Here is a 21,669-nt window from a genome sequence, read left to right on the forward strand (position 1 = left end):
TCCCCTATATCAGTGTCACCAAGGTTTCCTGATTTCTGGCAGATTCAGGAGAATCACATATTTTGATGCTTTAGGTCTACCATAAGTGGCTTATAGGCCCCCAAACATATCTACATTGTCTGGGTCAGAGAACCTGGCAGCGTTGACTGTTGCCACCTATAAGAAAAATAAAATAGTTCCCTGATCCCCTAGGGACTGCTGTTGGTACCCCTAAAAAAATCTGGGCCTACTATCTTGGAGAATATCTTATTGCCTTTATATAAATCCATGGTATGCCCATGTGATGCAGTAGGGACTGTCTGCATGGGGGGATGGGAGAGCAGGGGATGACTTTAGGTGAGGGACAGGACCTGAGCCTGTAACCTGAGCCAGGAAGAGGGGTGGAGAGAGTCAACACCTTTGCCCGGGAAGCTGGACAAAGGAAGAGAGCCTGCTGGAGAGGTTTTTGAGTTTTGATTTTGGGCTGGCTGGGAAGAGGCAGGGAACCCCAAGTCTGGGGTCTAAGTTCCTTGCCCCCAGAGGGACCTGACTGAGGGGTCCTGGTTGTACCTACAAGCCCTGCTTGGGACTGTGTTCCTGTTGTCTAATAAACCTTCTGTTTTACTGACTGGCTGAGAGTCATGGTGAATTGCAGGAAGTGGGGGTTTCAGGGCCCTGACTCCCCCACACTCCGTGACACCCACATCTTGAATAGTGCATACAGATGTCGTCTCCTCATCTCAAAAAAGATATACTGGCATTAGAAAAGGTTCACAGAAGGGCAACTAAAACGATTAGGGGTTTGGAATGGGTCCTATATGAGGAGAGATTAAAGAGGCTAGGACTTTTCACCTTGGAAAAGAGGAGACTAAGGGGGGATATGATAGAGGTTAATAAAATCATGAGTGGTCTGGAGAAAGTGAATAAGAAAAAGTTATTTACTTGTTCGCAGAATACAAGAACTAGGGGCCACCAAATGAAATTAATGGGCAGCAGGTTTAAAACAAATAAAAGGAAGTATTGCTTCACACAGTGCAGTGTCAACCTGTGGAACTCCTTGCCAGAGGAGGTTGTGAAGGCTAGGACTATAACAGGGTTTAAAAGAGAACTAGATAAATTCATTGAGGTTTAGTTCATTAATGGCTATTAGCCAGGATGGGTAAAGAACAGTGTCCCTAGCCTGTTTGTCAGAGGGTGGAGATGGATGACAGGAGAGAGAGAATTCTCAGATAATTTTGAATTTAGCCTAACCTGAGAACTCAGGAAGCTACAATACCCAATGAGAAAGCACTTAACTTCTAAAGCTAGGATTACCACTGAAATTAAGAACTCCAATTGCTCAGAATTGTTGGTGTGGAGTGCTGTTCCTTGGCCCCAGCACAGGAAAATCGCTACATACCGTCCCACTATAAAGTAACATTTTCATTTTATAACCTTTTATCATAAAATAAACTCCAGCTTTTATATCGGTCCAACTAGCTATATGTATCCGTTGGATGCTTTCGTTTTAAAGCAGTTAAAAAAAATGAGATGGAGAGAGAATCCTGCTATCTAACTCAGACATCAGTGTGTCCATGTCTGTATACAGACTCTTTTGGTCAACAGGCAGATTCCTTACAAGTGTAACTGGGTTTTACCTGTATTCAGCCGCCATAAGACTGATTGCAAAGGAATCATACTTCATTGATGCTACTTACTCCCAAGCCACTTATGTCTCAGGTCATGCAAGATGCAGAAAGTAAACATAACACATGCTCCTAAGGGAATTTCTTTCTCTCCTACCTGACTATCTACAGTAATATTTGCAGATGGTGACTGGAATGGTAGAACAGTTCATATTGTTATCCAACCTTTTTAAGGTTCATATACTCTGTAGAAAGTGAAAGCTCCATGTTAGTGTTCTGGAGTTGAAAGCTATTTGTCTTGCCTGCAAGACATTCTCCCTTTGATCAGGACCAGAACCTCATCTGCCAAAAGCAGAAATGTCATATATAGGTCTCAGTCTACTAGTATATATTATTGGTCTGCTTCGAGTGATTGTGTATGTATTGATCCACCTCAGTTGTGTTCATGCCCAAGGTACATGAGCCAAAGAATTTTAGTTGGCAGTACTTGGGGTGCCATATGTCCCTTACAGGGCCGGCTTTATGAAGGGCGGAGCCCGCTTCGAATACCTGGCGGCAGTCCGGGGCTTTGGTGGCACTTCGGTGGCGGGGGGGGCCGCTACAGGTCTTCCGCAGCACTGAAGGACCCCTCGCCACTGAAATGGCACCAAAGCCCCGGAGTGGACCCCCACCACCACTGAAATGCTGCTGGAGCTGCGAAGCAGACCACACACACACACACACACTCCTGCCGGGTGAGTTAAAAAAAAAAAATTTAAAAAGACGCCTAAGGTGCAGGACCCTCTTAAGTGCGGGGCCTGATTCTGGGGAATCGGCTTCAAGCCGGCCCTGGTCCCCTGAGTATCCCCATTCCTCCAACAAGGGCATAAAGGCCTGGGCTGTCTTGACCCTTCTTGGTTCTACTCACCGTCTGTGTCTATAAGTTGGAGCTCCTTGTGAGCCTCAAGCTCACTTTTCCACTTAACTTCTCATTACTCTTTTCATGTGTAAATAGTTGAGTGTTTAGGCTTAGAGTAAATGGATAGTGTTTGTTTCCTTTATCTGTTCCTGGATGGGAAAGCTTTTCTTTGTTTTTGGGGGTGGTATTCCAGTACTACATTACTATGGAGAAAAGAATTCTCTCTTTCACATGAGGCAGTTTTGCGCTCATTGCTTCATTTGGATATGTGAGAGACAAGAGCAGCATTTGCAAGTCCTCTACTAGGAGAAAGTTGAAATACCATGAGCCTCATCTGAGAGAATACCTTGTGGAAAAATCTATGCATCCAAACTCAGATCCAGACTATTGTGGATCTGAGCAAGCTGATTACTCCTCCTACAGAAGTGCTCTGGCTGCTCCTTCTTCTGCTTCTGAGGCTATGTCTACACTACCGCTGTAAGTCGACTTACACAATTCCAGCTATATGAATAATGTAGCTGGAGTCAATGTAGCTTAGGTAAACTTACTGCGGTGGCTACACTGTGCTACACTTACCTTACACTTCTCGTTCCCTGTGGAATACTGGGGTCAACCACAGAGCGCTCTGCCGTTGACTTAGTAGGTCGTCACTAGACCCGCTAATTACTGGAGCATTGATCTGGCGATAGCGTAGACATAGCCTTACTCTCAGAAAGGCAAAAAACCCCAAAGACCCACACAGAGAAGAGGTATCGCTCTCCTTCCCTAAGGTCACCCTTCAAGGACATGAAAACTTTCTGTTGTCAAAGTAAAGATTATGTCAGGACCCAAGAAGTGCACCTCAGCCTCTCATGGGGATTCTGGCCTTTGTATTTCTACTGTATTTTCTCCCTCTGTAACAGCGAAGGCTAACAGAGGGAGTTTGCCTGGGATCTGTCCGAGATGAGGTACACTAAGTGCTGCATTACGGGGGCTGTGTTGGTGGGTATCTGAGTGTCTGTTGCAGGGGACAGTTTGTCAGTTTGACCGTGTGCTTGATTGTTTGTTTGAACAGTATGAATTGGGAGTGCTTTGTTCCAGGTGGGCCTTGAGTGGGCCTGACTGCTATAAAAAGGCAGTCAGCAGCGAACCAGCTGAGTGGCGAACAGCGGAGACTAACAGAGGGAGTTTGCCTCGGGAGAGCCCATTGAGGCTTTCATCTCGCGGGCTTCTGTGAGTTGCTGGAACAGCTGAGGAAGCTCTTAGAAGCAAGAAATTATGGAAGGTGAGCATTCAGCTGTTGTATCCTGCACTGGTTGTGCCATGTTTGTCTTTCTTCCACAGGCCAGAAGCGACTTTGTCTGTACAAAGTGCAAGCTGGTCTCCATATTGGAAGAGAAGGTTCGAGGTCTGGTGCAACAAGTATCGACCCTGTGTTTGCATAAGAGAAAATGAAGATTTCCTGGACAGACGTCAGGATATGCTTCTACGGGCACAACGTTCTGAAGAATCAGAGCAGGCTGTGCAGAGGGGAGAGAGGGACGGTGAAGAAATTTGGCAGCATGTGACCTCCAGAAGAAGAAAGAGGAGCATCCATGTACCAGCAATGGAGATACAGATGAGCAATCATTTTCATGTTCTTTCCACAGGTACTAATGCGGAGAGTGGAGTAGATGGTACATCTGAGAGAAGGGAGCAGAAGGAGACTCCACCGATTGGAAGGCACAAGATGCACTGTCCTAGGGATGGGGGTTCCACGACCACCACTCCCAAGAGAAGGAGGAGGGTGGTGGTGGTTGGGGACTCCCTCCGCAGGGGGACTGAGTCATCCATCTGCCGCCCCGACCAAGAAAACCGAGAGGTCCGCTGCTTGCCAGGAGCTGGGATTCACGATGTGACAGAGAGACTGCCGAGACTCATCAAGCCCTCAGATCACTACCCCTTCCTGCTTCTCCATGTGGGCGCCAATGATACTGCCAAGAATGACCCTGAGCGGATCACTGCAGACTCTGGGAAGAAGGATAAAGGAGTCTGAGGCGCAAGTGGTGTTCTCATCCATCCTCCCTGTGCAGGGAAAAGGCCTGGGTAAGGATCATCAAACTGTGGAAGTCAACGAATGGCTACGCAGGTGGTGTTGGAGAGAAGGCTTTGGATTCTTCGACCATGGGATGGTGTTCCAAGAAGGAGGAGTGCTAGGCAGAGACGGGCTCCGCCTAATGAAGAGAGGGAAGAGTATCTTTGCAATCAGGCTGGCTAACCTAGTAAGGAGGGCTTTAAACTAGGTTCACCGGGGGAAGGAGACCAAAGCCCTGAGGTAAGTGGGGAAATGGGATACCAGGAGGAAGCATGAGCAGGAGAGTGCAAGATGGGAGGACTCCTGTCTCAGACTGAGAAAGTGGAACAATCAGCGAGTTATCTTAATTGCCTGTACACAAATACAAGAAGCATGGGAAACAAGCAGGGAGAACTGGAAGTCCTGGCACAGTCAAGGAACTATGATGTGATTGGAATAACAGAGACCTGGTGGGATAACTCACATGACTGAAGTACTGTCATAGATGGCTATAAACTGTTGAGGAAGGACAGGCAGGGCAGAAAAGGTTGGGGTGTTGCATTATATGACTGCTCAGAGCTCCGATATGAAACTGCAGAAAAACCTGAGAGTCTCTGGATTAAGTTTAGAAGTGTGAGCAACAAGGGTGATGTCGTGGTGGGAGTCTGCTATAGACCACCAGATCAGGGGGATGAGGTGGATGAGGCTTTCTTCCGGCAACTAGCAGAAGTTACTAGATCACAGGCCCTGGTTCTCATGGGAGACTTTAATCACCTTGATATCTGCTGGAAGAGCAATACACGGTGCACAGGCAGTCCAGGAAGTTTTTGTAAAGTGTAGGGGACAATTTCCTGGTGCAAGTGCTGGAGGAACCAACTAGGGGCAGAGCTCTTCTTGACCTGCTGCTCACAAACAGAGAAGAGTTAGCAGGGGAAGCAAAAGTAGATGGGAACATGGGAGGCAGTGACCATGAGATGGTCGAGTTCAGGATCCTGATACAAGGAATAAAGGAGAGCAGCAGAATACGGACCCTGCACTTCAGAAAAGCAGACTTTGACTCCCTCAGGGAACTGATGGGCAGGATCCCCTGGGAAAATAACATGAAGGGGAAAGGAGTCCAGGAGAGATGGCTGTATTTTAAAGAATCCTTATTGAGGTTGCAGGAAAAAACCATCCCAATGTGTAGAAAGAATAATGAATATGGCAGGCGACCAGCTTGGCTTAAAAGTGAAATCCTTGCTGATCTTAAACGCAAAAAAGAATCTTACAAGAAGTGGAAGCTTGGACAAATGACCAGGGAAGAGTATAAAAGTATTGTTCAGGCATGCAGGAGTGAAATCGGGAAGGCCAAATCACACTCGGAGTTGCAGTTAGCAAGAGATGTGAAGAGTAACAGGAAGGGTTTCTTCAGGTATGTTAGCAACAAGAAGAAAGTCAAGGAAACTATGGGCCCCTTACTGAATGAGGGAGGCAACCTAGTGACAGAGGATGTGGAAAAAGCAAATGTACTCAATGCTTTTTTTGCCTCTGTCTTCACAAACAAGGTCAGCTCCCAGACTGCTGCACTGGGCAGCACAGTATGGGGAGAAGGTGACCAGCCCTCTGTGGAGAAAGAAGTGGTTCGGGACTATTTGGAAAAACTGGACGAGCACAAGTCCATGGGGCTGGATGCGCTGCGTCTGAGGGTGCTACAGGAGTTGGCGGATGTGATTGCAGAGCCATTGGCCATTATCTTTGAAAACTCTAGGCGAACAGGGGAGGTCTCGGATGACTGGAAAAAGGCTACTGTAGTGTCCATCTTTAAAAAAGGGAAGAAGGAGGATCCGGGGAACTACAGGCCAGTCTCTGGAAAAATCACGGAGCAAGTCCTCAAGGAATCAATTCTGAAGCACTTAGAGGAGAGGAAAGTGATCAGGAACAGTCAGCATGGATTCACCAAGGACAAGTCATGCCTGACCAACCTAGTTGCCTTCTATGATTAGATAACTGTCTCTGTGGATGAGGGGAAAGCAGTGGACGTGTTATTCCTTGACTTTAGCAAAGCTTTTGATACGGTCTCCCACAGTATTCTTGCCAGCAAGTTAAAGAAGTATGGGCTGGATGAATGGACTTATAAGGCGGATAGAAAGCTGGCTAGATCGTCTGGCTCAATGGGTAGTGATCAATGGCTCCCTGTCTAGTTGGCAGCTGGTTACAAGCGGAGTGCCCCAAGGGTCGGTCTTGGGACCGGTTTTGTTCAATATCTTCATTAATGATCTGGAGAATGGCGTGGACTGCACTCTCAGCAAGTTTGCAGATGACACTGAACTTGGATGAGAGGTAGATTCGCTGGAGGTTAGGGACAGAATACAGAGGGACCTAGACAAATTAGAGAATTGGGCCAAAAGAAATCTGATGAGGTTCAACAAGGACAAGTGCAGAGTCCTGCACTTAGGACGGAAGAATCCCAGGCACTGCTACATACGAGGAACCGAATGGATAGGCAGCAGTTCTTCTTCGAGTGATTGCTCATATCCATTCCAGTTAGGTGCGCGCGCCGTGCGTGCACGTTCGTCGGAAGATTTTTACTCTAGCAACTCCGGTAGGTCGGCAGGTCGCCCCCTGGAGTGGCGCCGCTATGGCGCCTGATATATACCCCTACCGGCCCGTCCTCTCCTCAGTTCCTTCTTACCGCCGTGTCGGTCGTTGGAACTGTAGAGCGCGGCATAGCTGTCCTCCATGTACCTAGCTTCTCCTTCTTCACTTGTTGGGTATAGTTATCGTTAGTGTATAGAGTAATTAGTTCATAGTTGTCAATTAGTTATTGTATATAGTTTAGCGGGTTCGGGCTCAAGCCCTTCCCCGCACCCGGTGCCCGGGCTCATGCCCGGTTCGCTGGGATTCAAGCCGTGCTCGGCCTGCAAAAAGCCGATGCCCATGAGCGATCCCCACGACGCCTGCCTAAAGTGCCTGTGGCAATCGCCCATATCTGAGAAGTGCCGCATTTGTAAGGCCTTCAAGCCACGGACCAAGAAGGAGAGAGACCATCGTTTGAAGACTTTCCTTATGGAGGCAGCTCTTAACCCTCCTTCCTCGGCACCGAGTGCCGACACCGCGCCGGCACCGCAAAGACGCCTCGGCACCGGCCTTCCCCGGCTCAGGGTCCCGACAGAAGAACATCAGCTGCCTCTACTCCTGCGAAGCAGGCTTGTGTGGACTGCCCAGCACCGACTCCTGCCGTGGCCCCGATGCCAGTGATACTGTCGACTCTGGGCCCGAGAGATCTGTCGAGTCCGGTCTTGGTGAGCTCCCCGGTGAGACCCGTGGTCGAGCTGACGGTCCCCTGTACACCAGAAACATTCTCGTCGGCCAGGGACCTTATCGCAATGACCGAGTCTGCTCTCCCTCAACCCCCGGCACTGCCGGTGCGGGTTCTTCAATCTAGAGGCAAGCCGGCAGCCATGAGACCTCCGTCCCTGGAGTCGGCGGGCCGACACCGATCTCCACCTAGGTCCCGGCACCGCTCCAGGTCCCGTGGAAGATCTCGATCGAGGCGCCGCTCGCAGTCCCGGCACCGCTCACCACGGCGGTACCGGTCGTACTCGTGGCGCAGATCCACCTCCCGGTACTCGGCACCGCTCCGGTTCTAGTCATCACTACTGGCACCGAGACTCCTGCAGCTGCTCGCGCCGTTGGCGTTCCCGATCCCAGTCGACCTCCCGGCACTGAGCTGGTGGCAGGTCCCGGTCGCAATCTCAGCACCGTTATGACTCCCGGTACCGGTCTCCGGCACCTAGGAGGTCTCCACCAACGAGGGCGAGGGACCCATACTAACCTCGTTCAGCCCCCCCCGGCCGTCCCGCCAGCCGTCTGTGTCCTCTCAGGCGGATAGCCTATATGCCCCGGACACAGATGTACTTACTACCTTGTTCCACGAACCCCAGCCTTGAGAGCATGGACCGCAGCAGTGGGGGTTCTGGACGCCTTGGGAGTACCATCAAACCCAAGGCCTTCAGCCGGGTCCCTCACGTTCCAATGTCTCGGAGCACAGGGTTCCTGAGGCCACGATTTCCCGTCCTCCTCCCCCTCCCACGGAGGAAAGGTTGTCCCAGCCTCAAGACCCCAACCACCCTGCGGAGTCGGATGCAGTTCTTCAGGCAGAGCCCTCCGCAGACCCGCTCCTCCCATGTCTCTCCTCTTCATCCTCTCTGGACGAGGCTGTGGCTGGAACATCATCTGCCAGCCCGCCTCCACTTGACCTTAGGGCGCACCAGGACCTCCTCAGGCGTGTTGCACAGAACATGAACCTGCAGGCCGAGGCGGTATCGGAGATACAAGATCCAGTGGTGGACATATTGTCAGCGGATGCCCCCACTAGGGTGGCCCTTCCATTTATTAAAACCATTCAAGCCAACGCCACTACCATCTGGCAGTCTCTGGCTTCTGTTCCCCCCGCTGCGCGAGGGGTGGAACATAAATACATGGTCCCCTCAAAGGGATATGAATACTTGTATGTCCACCCTCCCCCTTGTTCCCTCGTCATCCAATCTGTGAACGAGAGGGAGCGACATGGTCAGCAGGCCCCGGCCCCAAAATCTAAGGAGGCGAGACACATGGACTTACTCGGCCGAAAAGTCTACTCTGCGGGGGCCCTCCAGCTCCGCGTCTCTAATCAGCAGGCCCTCCTTAGCCGCTACAACTATAACACCTGGGCCGCAGCAGACAAATTTAAGGAGCTGCTCCCTTGGGAAGCACGTCAGGAGTTCTCCGTGATCCTTGATGAAGGCAAAAAGGTCGTGAGAACTTCCCTGCAGGCTGCCCTAGATGCCGCGGACTCAGCTGCACGTACTCTGGCATCTGGCGTTACCATGCGCAGTATCTCATGGTTGCTGGTCTCCGGCCTCCCCCTGGAACTCCAGTATACCATCCAGGACCTCCCATTTAAAAGCCAAGGCCTGTTCTCCAACAAAACTGACCCTAGGCTGCAAAGCCTAAAAGACAATAGGGTCATTATGCGCTCCTTGGGGATGCATACACCCGTTACCCAGCGCAGACCCTGCCAGCCACAGCAACAACACCAGCCTTACCCCCAACCCCGGCAGAGGCAGGACTTCGCCAGATGGCGAGGCAGGAATGGTCGCCGCAGACAATCCGGCAACCAAGGAGGCCAGAACCAGAACCACTCCAAGCCTTCTTCCGGGCCGAAACCTTCCTTTTGAAGGTGCGCCCAAGGGCGTTGTACCAGTTTCATTGATGGATCCATCCCCTCCATTTTCCAACAGTCTTTCCTCCCTGCGTGGTCCCAGCTAACATCGGACCACTGGGTCTTACGCACGGTGGAACTTGGATACCACCTGCAATTTGTTTTAAACCCTCCCTCCCACCACCCTCCCTCGTCCCTCTTCAGAGACCCCTCTCACTAGCAACTCCTCCTACAGGAGGTGCGAGCGCTCCTCACCAAAGGAGCCATAGAGGAGGTTCCCGAGTTCGAGCAGGGCAAGGGGTTTTATTCCCGCTACTTTCTAATCCCCAAGGCGAAGGGAGGTCTCAGACCTATTCTCGATCTGAGGGAACTCAACAGATACCTAGTAAAGTTGAAGTTCCGTATGGTATCCCTGGGGACCATTATCCCATCCCTGGATCCTGGAGACTGGTACGCCGCCCTCGACATGCAAGATGCCTACTTTCATATAGCCATCTTCCCACCCCACAGGAGGTTCCTCCGGTTTGTGGTCAACCGGCAACATTTCCAATTCGCGGTCCTCCCATTCGGCCTATCTACAGCCCCAAGAGTGTTCACCAAGTGTATGGCTGTAGTTGTCGCCCACCTTCGCTGCAGTCGTATACACGTATTCCCATACCTAGATGACTGGCTTATCCGGGGGACTTCCGAGGCGCAAGTCCTCAGGCATATCCGCATTGTCAAGAACCTGTTCTTAAGCCTAGGTCTACTGATCAGTGTGGAGAAATCAACGCTAATCCCCACACAGAGGATAGAGTTCATAGGCGCCACCCTGGACTTCACTCTTGCCAAAGCCTCTCTGCCTCTGTCGAGGTTCCAAACTATGGCAGCCATCATACGGAGACTGCAAGCAGCGCCCCTGACCTCGGTGCGCACCTGCCTTACCCTCCTGGGCCACATGGCGGCCTGCACGTTCATAATGAACTATGCAAGGCTCCGCCTAAGACCCCTCCAGTCCTGGCTCAACGCACAATACCGTCTGGCCAGAGATCCAATCGACATGGTTGTCACAATTCTCCAGGGCTTCTTGGACTCCCTCCAGTGGTGGCTGGACCCTTCCGTGGTGTGTGCGGGGCTCCCGTTCCATCCCCCCCAACCCTCGGTGTCCCTGACAACAGATGCCTCCTCCCTGGGTTGGGGGGCTCACCTTGGGCTCCTGCAAACCCAAGGCCTGTGGTCACCTCTCGAGCTAGCCCTCCACATCAACATCCGGGAGTTGAGAGCGGTCCGCCTTGCTTGTCAGGCATTCCGTCACCATCTGCAGGGCCGTTGTGTCTCGGTATTCACCGACAACACGACGACCATGTATTATATAAACAAGCAGGGCTGCACGAGATCCTCTCCCATGTGTCAAGAGACCTTACAGCTCTGGGACTTCTGTATAGCCCATTCTATTCACCTCATCGCGTCCTTTCTCCCAGGGGTTCGGAACATGCTGGCGGATCATCTCAGCAGGTCCTTCCTGTCCCACGAATGGTCCCTTCGCCCGGATGTTGCTCTTTCACTCTTCCGGAGGTGGGGGTTTCCCCGAATGGACCTCTTCGCATCCCACAGGAACAGGAAATGCCAGATGTTCTGCTCCTTTCAAGGCCTCTCACTGGGTTCGGTGGCAGACGCCTTCCTTGTTCCTTGGACTACGCACCTGCTCTATGCCTTTCCACCATTTCCGCTCGTCCACAAGGTGCTATTGAAGGTGTGCAGAGACAGGGCCCGCTTGATCATGATAGCTCCAGCGTGGCCTCGGCAGCACAGGTACTCCATGCTGCTGGACCTTTCCATAGCCGACCCTGTCCCGTTGCCCCTTCATGTGGACCACTCAGGACCACGGCAAGCTCCATCACCCGGACCTTCAATCGCTCCACCTCACGGCGTGGCTCCTGAGTGGCTCCTGAGTGGCTGACCCGGTCTGAGCTCCGTTGCTCTATCCCAGTGCGGCAGGTGCTCCTGGGGAGCAGGAAGCCTTCCACTAGAGTGACGTATTCAGCCAAATGGAAGCACTTCACCTGCTGGTGCGCGGAACAGAGTTTCCTTCCCACCGAGTCTCCATTGCTAATATCTTAGACTACATCTGGTCCCTCAAGCAACAGGGCCTAGCAATATCATCTCTCCGGGTTCACCTGGCAGCCATCTCCACCTTTCACCCAGGGGAGGATGGCCGCTCGGTGTTCTCTCACCCTATGGTGACTAGATTCCTTAAGGGCTTGGAGCGTCTCTACCCCCAGGTTCGCCGTCCTGCCCCTACCTGGGACCTTAACCTGGTTCTGACCTGGCTCATGTCCCCTCCATTTGAACCATTAGCAACTTGCTCCCTTCTCTACCTCTCATGGAAAACCGCTTTCCTGGTGGCCATCACATCAGCGAGACGGGTCAAGGAGCTTTGGGCCCTCACGATAGATCCCCCCTATACTGTGTTCCACAGGGACAAGGTGCAGCTGAGACCGCACCCAGCCTTTCTCCCCAAGGTTGTATCGGTTTTCCATGTTAACCAGGAGATCTTCCTACCTGTCTTCTTCCCAAAACCCCATTCGACTCGCAGGGAGCAGCAGCTACACTCACTAGACGTCAGTAGGGCGCTCGCCTTTTACATAGAGCGAACTAAGCCATTCCGCAAAACCCCACAACTCTTTGTTGCGGTGGTGGAACGTGTCAAGGGGTTACCCATCTCCTCGCAGAGAATTTCCTCATGGGTAACATCCTGTATCCGCGTCTGTTATGAATTGGCACACACACCCCCGGGCCACGTGACTGCGCAGTCCACCAGGGCTCAAGACTCATCGGCTGCTTTTCTTGCTCACGTGCCCATTCAGGAAATCTGCTGGGCAGCAACCTGGTCTTCTGTCCATACCTTCGCTTCCCACTACACCCTGGTTCAACAATCTAGGGATGACGCAGCCTTCGGCTCCACCGTGTTGCACTCTGCGACATCTCTCTCCGACCCCACCGCCTAGGTAAGGCTTGGGAATCATCTAACTGGAATGGATATGAGCAATCACTCGAAGAAGAAAAGACGGTTACTCACCTTTGTAACTGTTGTTCTTCGAGATGTGTTGCTCATATCCATTCCACCCGCCCTCCTTCCCCACTGTTGGAGTAGCCGGCAAGAAGGAACTGAGGAGCGGTCGGGTTGGCAGGGGTATATATCCAGCGCCATGGCAGCGCCACTCCAGGGGGCGACCTGCCGACCCACTGGAGTTGCTAGGGTAAAAATCTTCCGACGAACGTGCACGCGCGGTGCGCACACCTAACTGGAAGGGATATGAGCAACACATCTCGAAGAACAACAGTTACAAAGGTGAGTAACCGTCTTTTCTGCAGAAAAGGACCTAGAGGTTACAGTGGATGAGAAGCTGGATATAAGTCAACAGTGTGCCTTTGTTGCCAAGAAGGCTAACGGCATATGGGGCTGTATAAGTAGGCGCATTGCCAGCAGATTGAGGGACATGATCATTCCCCTCTATTTGACATTGGTGAGGCCTCATCTTGAGTACTGTGTCCAGTTTTGGGCCCCACACTACAAGAAGGATGTGGAAAAATTGGAGAGAGACCAGTGGAGGGCATTAAAAATGATTAGGGGGCTGGATCAAATCATGACTTATGAGGAGAGGCTGAGGGAACTGGGATTGTTTGGTCTGCAGAAGAGAAGAATGAGGGGGGATTTGATAGCTGCTTTCAACTACCTGAAAGGAGATTCCAAAGAGGATGGCTCAAGTCTGTTCTCAGTGGTACCAGATGGCAGTACAAGGAGTAATGGTCTCAAGTTGCAGTGAGGGAGATTTAGGTTGGATATTGGGAAAAACTTATTCACTAGGAGGGTGGTGAAGCACTGGAATGGGTTCCCTAGGGAGGTGGTGGAATCTCCTTCCTTAGAGGTTTTCAAGGTAGGTCTTGACAAAGCCCTGGCTGGGATGATTTAGTTGGGAATTGGTCCTGCTTTGAGCAGGGGGTTGGACTAGATGACCTCCTGAGGTCCCGTCCAACCCTGATATTCTATGATTCTATGACCTGACATGACCAAACTAGTCTGCAGATTCCAGACCATCCCTGTAACCCTTATGCCCCCACTTGTGCCCTCTGCCTGTTGACACCAAGTAGTCACTAGGTCACAAGCACCACTTCCCCAGACTTCTTCAGTCTCACTCCCAGAGCCCTTTAGTCACTACTGATCGGTTCAGGGTCAGTCCTGGCAGCAGCATCAGATCCCATGGGGATGAGCAGCAGGGGTAGTGATCAGAGTCATGGATGAGCCTCTGTAGCCTTTGTGTGACGTTTCAGAAACAGGCCCAAGGCAGCCTGTGCACCTCCCAAGATTTCAAGTCAGGTCAGCTCAAGAGATGGATGCCTCCATGCCCCTCAGAACTCTCTTAGGTGGCTAGAAATACTGCAGTTGGCTGTAACAGTGCCTAGAGACAAGGCATTCTAGGACCTGGCCAAACTCCTTTGGCAGACACCTGCTTCCCTGACACCTATTTTGCAGAGGATGGATCACAAACACCATGTGCTCTCACAGGGATTCCAACAGAATTTTTGCTCACCCTGTGCTGTGTTCCCTGGTTCTGGCTTGACAAGGATAAATCAGGCTGAGAGCAGTTCAAAGCCACACCAAAATATAAGGAGCCAGAAAGACTAGTCTTATTGGGCAGGGAGACGTACTCAGCGACTAGTCTGTAAATGCAAATAGCAAACTACTAAGCATTTTTATCTAAGAACAGCTGTACTAACTGACTCCTCAAAGAAAGATCACCAATTTCTGAGGTGAATCCCTTCAGCATCTGTCTTTGTGGCCTTTCAAAGCAGCTGACTTGACTGCTTTGAGAGCTGAATATCCATCAACCAGGATCTTCCCAACCCATCCCTTTCTTTGGGCATCTCCTCTCCAGTTCCTATGTGTCTGTAACTCCATAACTAGTGATCATGGGGATTTAGACACTTGGAATGGGGATGCATCATCTGATTTCAGTCCTTGTCCTACCCCCATCCCTGTTCAGGTACCCCTCTCATGAGACCATAGTGCTGCAGGAGGTGCAGTCTCTTTTAGGTGTCGGAGCTATAGAGGAGGCCCCTTTACAGCACAGGAGAAAGGGAGGGATTCTACTTTCAGTATTTCCAAAAAAGAGGGGGACTGAGGCCTATCCTGGACTTAAGAAAGTTAAACAACTTTATTAGAAAGATAACGTTCAGTATAATATTCCTTGTCTCTATTAACCTATTTCCAGATCTCAACAACTGGTAAGCTGACATGCAGGATGCGTATTTCCATGTTTCAATTCACCTGGGCCACAGGAAATACTTAAGATTTGTAGTAGGAGACCACAACTCCATTTTGGCTTTTCATCAGACCCAGGGACATTTACAGAATGTATGGCGGTGGTCATCGCTCACCTCAGCAACTCAGTCTTCAGCTGTTTTCATATCTGTATGATTGATTCATAGATTCCATGGCCAGAAGGTATTAGCCTGGGCTCAGCTATTGCCTCTTGCCCTTGGGTCCCCCCCAGAACCCCCCTGTAGGACTTAACCTCACTCCCATGGTGCTTTCAGAGTATAATTAGCTCCAGTCCCTGGTGCAGGTCCTCAGGTCCAGATATAGGGCACTGATGGAGAGCAGACGTCCAGAGTCCCTCCCTGGGCTGCAGTGTCTGACTGCCCTAAACTGGGGGGAAAGGAAGTCTGGTCACTGCCTCGGGCTGGGCTCCCTGGAAGTCTCTAGCAGCCTTGACTCTTGGGCAGACTTCCCCCCTGCTTTATGACAAGCTTCACCTTCTCCAGATAGAGCATGCTTTGCAAGTGCACCTAATTGGCTTTGCCTAAGTGCAGTGATGCTCATTAGGCTTGCTGTCACTGGAATGGGGCATGTCCCATCATAGAAGATACCATTGGGATCATCTAGTCTGACCTCCTGTATAACACAGGCCAGAGACCTGCCCCAAAATAACTCCTCGATTTGGCTGGTTTCAGGCTGATCCAGCCAACAGGTAGCAGACAAGAGAATGAACAGAAGAAGTAATCAGGTGACCCATCCCCTGTCGCTCATTCCAAGCTTCTGGCAAACAGAGGGTAGGGGACACCATTCCTGCCCATCTTGGCTAATAGCCATTGATGGACCTATCCTCCATGAATTTATCTAGTTCTTTTTTTGAACCCTGTTATGATCTTGGCCTTCACAACACCGTCTGGCAAGGAGTTCCACAGGTTGACACTGCATTGTGTGAAGGAATACTTCTTTTTATTTGTTTTAAACCTGCTGCCTATTAATTTCATTTGGTGACCCCTAGTTCTTGTGTTATGAGAAGTAGTAAACAACACTTCCTTATCTACTTTCTCTACACCAGTCATGATTTTATAGACTTCAATCATATCTCCTGTTAGCCATCTCTTTTCCAATCTGAAACGTCCCAGTCTTATTAATCTTGCCTCATATGGAAGCCATTCTATATCCCTAATCACTTTTGTTGCCCTTTTCTGAACCTTTTCCAGTTCCAATATATCTTTTTTTGAGATGACACGACCACATCTGCACACAATATTTAAGATGTGGGCATACCATGAATTTATATAAAGGCAACATGATATTTTCTGTCCTATTATCTATTTCTTTCTTAATAATTCCCAGCATTCTGTTTGCTTTTTGGACTGCCACTGCACATTGAGTGGATGTTTTCAGAGAACTATCCACAATGACTCCAAGATCTTTCTTGAGTGGTAACAGCTAATTTAGACCCCATCAATTTGTGTGTCTAGTTGTGATTATGCTTTCCAATGTGCATGACTTTGCATTTATCAGCACTGAATTTCATCTGCCATTTTGTTGCCCAGTCACCTAGTATTGAGAGCTCCTTTTGTAGCTCTTCACAGTCTGCCGGGGTCTTAACTATTGTGGCAGAGCTCCAACCTTGTCCCCGTGGGTCCCACGCTTCCAGGCAGTTTATGCTAGCCTAAGATGCTCACTTTGACCCTCCATGTAGCCCTTCTCTCTCTAGGGCCAGGGCTCAGTCAGCAGCAGGTGTTTCTGCTGTCCCCTCAGCCACACAAAGGGTATGGGGAGATATCCCAACATTTATAGACTGAGACATCCAACTGGGGTAAACAACTTACATTACCCCTTACATGTTTCTTGTCATCTGTTTGTTGCCTCCCTTTGTACCTTTCGTCTAATGTTTCAGACAAAACATCCTTATTCATCACTTCTGTCAAACCATCTTATCTTGTGTTGGGTTGGGGTGTAATTGTGCTAGCCTTTTGGAATGTGTTTACATACATATTAAGTGTGTTTTAGCAATGCTAGCAGCACCGTCGCCAAGTTCATCTACCTGACAGTGAACTTATAGGCATGTGCTGTAATACGTGGCCTGACTTTGGTTCACAGCTGGTCCAGGCCTCATGTCTTGCACCAGGCGCAATGCTGTAGGCTCTCTGTGTTACAGGACAGTCAGTCTATAAAATGTTTTGAGATCCTTAGACCCTGCACAAAGTGCTGCAAGCCTCTGCTGGGAATGATTCCTTCCTGAGCCTACTCCCACACCTTTGCCACCAGCCAACATCCCCATTTCTGACAGCCCCAGTTACTGTCCTCTCACTCCCCTTTTCCCAGTAGACACACACTCCTGGCCAGCTTACCTCCTTTTCAACCTGGTGTTGGTACCGTTGTGTGTGTCTGAACACAAACCAGAGCGCAGGGCAGTTTTCTGGTGGTAATGAGATAGATAGGGCAGGTAAACCCCTAGAAAACAGCACTTCTCAGTCCTCCTAGTAACTGACCTCCACCCAGGGAGGGGCAGTCCCCAGGCAGGGTTAAGCTCAGATCCTATGGTAGCCTGGTAACCTCTGTCCCTTGCAGATACTGGAAGTTTTAATTTCTGTCCCTGGATTTCCTGCCATTTGGGCCCCTCTCTAAGACCCCCGTGTAACAGTTTGCTGCTCAGAAATGGAGGCTTATCCCCTAGTCTAGGATCCCCCCCCTCCCAATGTGCTTCCCCCTTCCTCACCTGCTGCAGAGCCAGACTCAGCTCCCCTACACATGGGAACCTGGGCTGGGTGGGTCATTTCCTGATGAGGCTGCAGCAGCCACTGAACTTCATCATGATCTCTGCTTTTCTGCCTCATCTCAGGTTACTCCAGGACCTCACATCTCTAAGCATCTTAACACTGTGTCCACAGGGAACAGAAGGTATGTGGCCTGAGGACAGCTCAGTGCTGGAAGCACATACAGCACTGAGAAGTTTGGGAGTTAGGGCCTGGATGGGTATGGCTCTGAGGGGTTCCTGAGCAGCGTGGCTGTGGCTCAGAGATCAGTGTTCCCATATCTGAAGGGGGAAGCACATCCCTTAGCCACGCCTGGCTTTGCATAGACTAACTGGGGGGAGGGGTTGTGCATGGGGGACTCTGCTGTGGAGGGGGCAGGACCAGTGGCAGCTGGGAAGAAGGGCCATGTCAGGACGCCAGCCTGTACTGAGCCCTGATTGACCACCTTGCTACTGGTTTGGGGTCATGCACCTTCCCCCAGCCTGGGCCAGTGGAGGCAGGTTGTGTGCCAGTGCAGCAGATGCTGGCAGTAGGGAGAAAGGGGCATGGAGACCAGAGTGGCTCTGGACTGAGTTAAGGGCATAGAATAGCTCGGGTTTGGGAGGGTGCCTCTTTCAGTACTATAGCGAGGGGCCTGTGAAAGACTAACAGAATGGGGGGAGGGCTTATTCTGAAGAGAGGAAGAAGGAAGAAACTCCACCAAAGAGGGGATCCTAGAATTGTGCTTTCCCTGAGGAACTCAGGCTATGGGTTCACCTCCCCAGTGTCCCTGTGCCATATGCTTTGTACCCTCTTCTTTTGTCTCTAGGGGATACGGCTGCCCCCTTGTTATTTCCATGGGACTGGACTGGGCTGGGGGATGCTCCTCTCCTGCTGCCCATGCCTATGGAGAATCAGTAGCACATATGGCAGGAGCCCTATCTCATGTTCAGCTCCTGCCCCAATGCAGTGTTTCTATCCCACTTGCAGATGTGCCTGTTACAGTCGAGGTGCCAGTGTCCCTGGCTGCCCGGGTTGTGCTCCCCTGTACTCCACCATCAGCCTGGGCAACCTGCATGTGGCAGAAACCTTCCCAGGATGCCACTGTGTATTCCTTGCGCAGCGACGGGCTGGAGTTCACAGTGACAGAGAAGACTCTTGGTGATTACACCTGCGAGTGCATGGAAGGTGGAGCAGGGGCTGTGATCGCCTCCTACAGCGTGGTGAGGGGCAGCAGCTCTGCTAACGCCTGGAAGACAACTGAGCGGAACTACAGTGTCCTGGTGGGAATCCTCTCGTTTTTCCTTGGCTTTGCTGCTGGCTCTGGCTGCTTCTTCATCTACGAGAGGAAGCGACGGGAGCGACTCCAAAGGGAGCTGCTCAGCCATGAGAGAAATGGACTGGATTTGATGCAGTCGAATACGACTAGTTGCAGCCATGAGCCACACACACCCAGCTCCCCAGAAGACGAGCGCCACCCGCTCGCTACAGCTAAGAAGAATGGCAGCCTCAATGGCTTCCCCCACCTCTACATCAATGAGCTGGACAAAGACCAAGCCCGGATCTACCTGACGGGGGTTCCACTGGCCAAGTGCGATGAAACTTCCATTTAGTAGCCCCCAAAGGGAGCACATCCATCACCAACACCCATGGCGATGCCTGCCCCTAGTGGGGCACAGCCATCACTGACAACCCTGGCTGTGTCTGCCCCCTAGGGGGAGGAAGGGGACAGCCATCATTGACATGCCTGGCAGTGGCTTCCCCAATAGGCAAAGAGGGGCACAGACACTTCATGTCATTGCCAGAGTTCTTGTTCTCAGAATCCATCTGACTGATGCGGCCATCTAGGCCTGGAGTTGGTGTGATGCCCCATTGTGGTCAGTGAGCAGAGCTGGTGTGTCTGAGAGTGGGACTCACCCAGATTTATTTCTGCTAAAACCTTCATGCAGCCTCCTGGCTCTGGCCAAAGAATTCCATGCTGAGTGGCTTTGAGTCCTTGTGCCCCAGATCCCCCAAACTCTGTGAAGCTGTTTGGAACAGGCCATTGGAGTCTGTGTTACTAGCCTGGTGGTGTTACTTGGCAAACATGCACCAGGGCCGGGTTCCTAGGCTCTGCATCCTGTAGATATTCCCTGGAAGTGGTGATTGTATTGGCTAAAATTAGCCTTGATTGTGACTGTAACCCGAGCTACCTGGAACAATATTCCCCTCCTCCCTTATCCCTGCTGCCTGATCAGCTGTAGGGGTGGTAGTAGAGACCTGCTACTGGCTTCTTCAAGAGCAGGAAGCATGCACAGCCAGCACTTACCGAAGCCTTCTGTGTTTATGTGGAGTCTTCTCTGCCTTCGGAGTCTGGTACGCAAGAGACAATAAATGCCCCTGGAGACCTCTTGACCAATGTTGACAAGTGACTGCCTTGGTGGTGCTTTCTGTTAACCAACACCATCCTCATGAATGTGGTGTGACTCAAACCAGGTGCAGAGTCTCCTTGAGATCATGTGGCCCTCTGAGAACAGTTGTTGTCCTCCAGGTGCAGAAGTCTGTAACACTCTTCAGAAAGAATGGTGGCTGATTCTATAATGCCAAATTCTGCAGCTGCCCTGACTGCACATGCCTTTAGTCCACAGCCATGTGGATCCTTGTGTGTCTGGGCTGGAGAAGGCCCAGCACTGTTTTGCCAAGTGTGTTATGGTAGATGTGAATGATCAAAGCCAATGACATAGTGGTACTGTGGAATATCGTAGCTATGCATGTTGAGACAGGAGAGACTAGGCCATTGCAGAGAGTAAGTTGAAACCTTCTCCCAGAGCTGCTTTTCCTCCAAGCAGTGAGGTCAGGTGGAGTTGCTTGTTGCTGTGGTATTCATGCTGTAAAGCACTGAACCCGAGGGCATCTCCCTCTGTTAGAAATGTCACAGCCGCTTTGGACTTTGTCTCTAGCAAAAGTGTGACACACACCCATGTCACTGCCATGAGCCTCTCCTTGCAGGTGACTATCTGCACATATTGGACTGAGGACATGTCTCCCACTCCTGTGTGTGTCCACTTGCAGCTTTTCCCACTCCGATCTCCCTTAGCAAGTACAATGAGACTCTTCCAACCTTCTATTGTTCTCTGGCTTCCTCAATAGGCCCACTGGCCGTGTCTGGCTTCCTCACAGGCTGGTTCAGCATCTCCAGCCACTGGAGCTTTCCCAGCTTGTCTTGCAATCTCAGTGAGAACTCCTTTCTTAGCTTCCCATGGGCCCCTGCTGTGGCTGGGGGAGTGGGTTGGGGTGGGGGTGGGACTGAATGTGAAATTAATGTCACCTGCTGGTTTTGCTGTTTTGTGTTTTCTGTTTTTAATCAAACTTTTTTATTTTGTGATTTATTAAAAATTATTGTCAAAAAGAATCATTGTCTGGGTGTTGGTAGGAGATGGGTGAAGGAGCTTGGCAGACAGAAAATCTTCGGGGCTCTGTTACTAGTGATTTTTTGTGGTTCTTCGAGTGCTTGTTCACGTCCATTCCACATTAGGTGTGCACGCGCCACGTGCACGAATGTCGGAAACTTTTTCCCTTAGCGGCTCCGATCAGGCCAGCTTGCCTGAGAGGCGCCACTGCACCGTGCATATATACCTCCGCTGGCCCGACCCTCTCCAGTTCCTCCTTACCATCTGTGGCAGCGTTGGAACAGCCTCCTGCTCTCCTACGAGAAGCAATCCCTTAGCTTTAGAGTTGCATAGCTGTTATCAGTTCGTTAGCATTCCCTTGTTGTGGACACTTAGTAGATTAGGTGCTTGGAGGCTTCCAGCAGCCGCCCTGGGCTGCGGGGTATGCCACAGGCCCATGGGTTTAAGGTTTGTGCCACGTGCCACAAGCCTATGCTGGTTAGTGACCCCCACGACTCCTGTCTACGTTGCCTGGGGGAAGCACACCA

The 21,669-nt window shown here is 51.0% G+C and overlaps 1 protein-coding gene across 1 annotated transcript in view; it reads left to right on the top strand.

The window, feature by feature from the left end:
* The window catches only part of SEMA4F (ssemaphorin 4F), a 208,169-nt gene extending 187,121 nt beyond the window's left edge, over positions 1 to 21,048 (top strand). The window contains exons 13-14 of the mRNA XM_050946080.1: positions 17,861 to 17,919; positions 18,744 to 21,048. Of these exons, the coding sequence (XP_050802037.1) occupies positions 17,861 to 17,919; positions 18,744 to 19,366 (682 nt within the window). The 3' untranslated portion in view covers positions 19,367 to 21,048. The remainder of the gene's footprint in view (positions 1 to 17,860; positions 17,920 to 18,743) is intronic.
* The last annotated feature ends 621 nt before the right edge of the window (positions 21,049 to 21,669 follow it).

Source organism: Gopherus flavomarginatus, chromosome 3, assembly GCF_025201925.1.
Source record: "Gopherus flavomarginatus isolate rGopFla2 chromosome 3, rGopFla2.mat.asm, whole genome shotgun sequence".
Classification (NCBI taxonomy): Eukaryota; Metazoa; Chordata; order Testudines; family Testudinidae; genus Gopherus; species Gopherus flavomarginatus.